Source organism: Spinacia oleracea, chromosome 5, assembly GCF_020520425.1.
Source record: "Spinacia oleracea cultivar Varoflay chromosome 5, BTI_SOV_V1, whole genome shotgun sequence".
Classification (NCBI taxonomy): domain Eukaryota; kingdom Viridiplantae; phylum Streptophyta; class Magnoliopsida; order Caryophyllales; family Amaranthaceae; genus Spinacia; species Spinacia oleracea.
In genome coordinates this window covers 113070532-113073540 of record NC_079491.1, presented here as the reverse complement: position 1 = coordinate 113073540, position 3009 = coordinate 113070532, and the positions used below count along the sequence as shown (strand labels likewise).

The following is a 3009-nucleotide window of genomic DNA, read 5'->3' as shown; positions in this document are numbered from 1 at the left end:
CATTGATAGGTGGCACCAGCGTTCCTTAAGCCGAACGGCATGACTTTGTAACAGTAGGTTCCACGTTCCGTGATGAAGGCGGTCTTCTCCTGATCGTCCGGGTGCATCAGAATCTGGTTGCACCCACTGAATGCATCCATAAATGTGAGCATTTCATGCCCGGCAGTAGCATCAACCATGGCGTCGATGTGGGGTAAGGGAAAGGAGTCTTTGGGGCATGCTTTATTGATGTCGGTGAAGTCTATGCAAACACGCCATTTCCCGTTCTTCTTTCTGACTACGACGACATTGGCCAGCCAGTCTGGATATTTGACTTCTCTAATCTTCCCGGTGTCTAATAGTTGCTGAACTTTGTCGTTGATGATTTGGTTGCGTGCTAGAGCGAACTCCGTCGTTTCTTCTTGACGGGCTTGTGATGTGGATCAAAACTTAGTTTGTGAGTGATGACATCGGGGCTGATACCAGGCATATCTTCGTGGGATCATGCGAAATAATATGCGTTGGCTTTGAGAAATGTGATAAGTTCCGACCTGATGTCGTCAGGTACGTCACATCCAATGAAGACGACTTGTTCTGGCTTTGCAGGATCTAAGATGACTTCATCAAGCTGCTCGGATTTGGGCTCTTTGTAGCTTGCTGGGTCGGAACTGGACTGTAGTTGCTATAAAGAGGATTTATTGGTGGCTGAGGGCTTTAAAGCTGCCTTATAACATTCTTTGGATTCTTGCTGATCCCCTTTGATTTCTTGAACCCCCCATCGAGTTGGGAATTTGATGGTTTGATGGTATGTCGATGGGATGACCTTTATGCCGTGAATCCAGGGCCTGCCCAAGATAGTGTTGTAACACGAGGGACAATCAATAACACAAAACTTTACCTGCTGGTTGATCCCTTGGGCGTAAATAGGTAGGGTGACTTCTCCAAAGGTGGTCTTCGCCTCGCCGCTGAATCCTATCAACACAGTGGATTTTTTGACGACATCTATATCTGGGTTGAGCCCCATCTCTTTGAGGGCGTCGAGCATCATGACGTTGGTGGAGCTACGGTTGTCGACTAGGACTTGTTTGATCATGCAGTTCCCGACAGGGATGGATATTACCAGACCGTCGTGATGTTTATCCCCTGCGTCAGATTCATCAAAAGATATAGGGGTTAGATAATTTGCGGCTACGGCTCGGGCTGGTCTGTCTATCTCATTTTCTCGAGCGTGCCTATTCGCTGCAGAATAAGTCAAACCACAAATGTTAGAACCTCCAACAATAAAATTTACAGTTTTAGTATGAGGAGGAGGTGGAGGAGGTCGAGAAGGAGAGTTGGAGTTGTCTTTGTTGACGACGCCACGAGCTTTGTCTGACATGACGTCTTTGAGGTATCCGTTCTTCAGTAAGTAGGCCACTTCTCTTCTTAATGCTACACACTGGTTGGTGGTGTGACCGATGTCGGCATGGAAATCACACCATTTTGAGGGATCCTTCTTTGATTCGGGTTTACTGGATTTCGGTGGCCACTGCACTGCTTTCCCCATCTTCGAGAGGTGGTTCATCAGACCTACAGTGTCAACAAAAAAGAATATTCGTTAATCTTTGGGGGCAGGTCTGGACTGTTCTTCCAGTCGGAGTCGTCGTCTTCTTCCACCATTACTACATGTTGAGGTCGGGAATAAGGGGTAGGACGATCATTGCTTCTCTTGGGATATGGTAGTCGTCTGTCCGTCTTGGTGTAGTCGTTAGTTCCCTTCCTGGAGTCGTTAGTTCCATTACTTTGTCTTGGGCATCCTCGAACGTCTTGCAGGGGTATTTGATCAGATCCCTCCATAGGTCGGTTTCGCCATACAATCCTTTCCTGAATGCTTCGATTGCTGTTAGGACGTCACACTCAGGTACAGTTACCTTCTCCCTGATGAACCGAGCTATGTAATCCTTCAGAGGTTCGTCTGGGCGTTGAACCACACGGTATAGGTCGCTTGTTTGCTTCTCCAAACACTTGCTGCTGGCGAACTGCTAATTGAACATGTTGTCGAGGTGAGCAAAAGAAGTGATGCATCCGTTTGGCAGGCTGGTTAACCACTTCAAGGCGGGTCCAATTAGTGTCGAACCAAACCCTTTGCAGAGACTAGCTTCCCTCATGTGTTTGGGGACTGGGATTGTCATCATCCGCTGCTTGTAGGTTAATATATGCTCCCTTGGGTCGGTCGTTCCGTCGTACATGGGCATATTGGGTGGGCTAAACCGCTTCAGGATGTCGATTGCGTCGATGGGGTCGGCATAACTATCTAGGATGGCTTCTTTGATTGGTGTTGGCACTCCTAGAATTTTATTTATCATGGTCATGATTTGCTGGAGTTGATGGTTAGTGTTTTCGCAGATGCTATTGAGCACTGGGACGAGAGGGCTGAACGTTTCGGGAAGGCTGGCTTGGAGATGTTGGTAATAGGTGTTTTGTGGGTACATGTTGTGAGGTTGGTGAGGAGTGAATTATGGTACAACTTGTTGCATGTAGGGAGGTGTTCCTTGGGCAGCATGGGTACCTGCAACATAAGGGAAAGGAGTTACGAAACCATGACTAATCGGAACGACTGCCCTGTTAGGGGTAGTGTATAGAGAATAGTTTCGAGAAGAATCTGGGCGCATCGGGGTGTGTGGGAGCACTGCTTGCGGTGCTTGACTGGCTAGGGGAACCTCCATCATCTGGGGGGGTGCTCCTGGTGCCGAGGTAACTAGGTTAACGACAGGCTGAACGACTTGCTGAAAGGAGAGTTGGTCCCATGGCATTTGAGTCGTCAGTGTTGGTCTCTGCGCCGGGACCGAGACGGGTAGGGGTATCGACATGGTTGCCACTGGGAATGGTAACGGACGAGATACCGGATTGAAGGCGGGAGCCGACATCATGGTGGATATCGTCGCGCCAGCCTGGGATGGGGCGACCTGGGCGGCCGTTGTGGCGGCGGCGATCGCTGATGTACCTGTAGAAGATGTTTGAGTTGGAGGGGGAGGGAGCCAACTCGGATTA

General features: G+C 49.2%; 1 protein-coding gene across 1 annotated transcript; it reads right to left on the bottom strand.

Annotated features, from left to right (window-relative positions):
• Positions 1-661: 661 nt before the first annotated feature.
• LOC110778566 (uncharacterized) lies at positions 662-1525 on the bottom strand. The gene has a single exon (XM_021983114.2). The coding sequence runs from the start codon at positions 1523-1525 to the stop codon at positions 662-664; it is 864 nt and encodes a 287-aa protein (XP_021838806.2).
• Positions 1526-3009: the final 1484 nt, after the last annotated feature.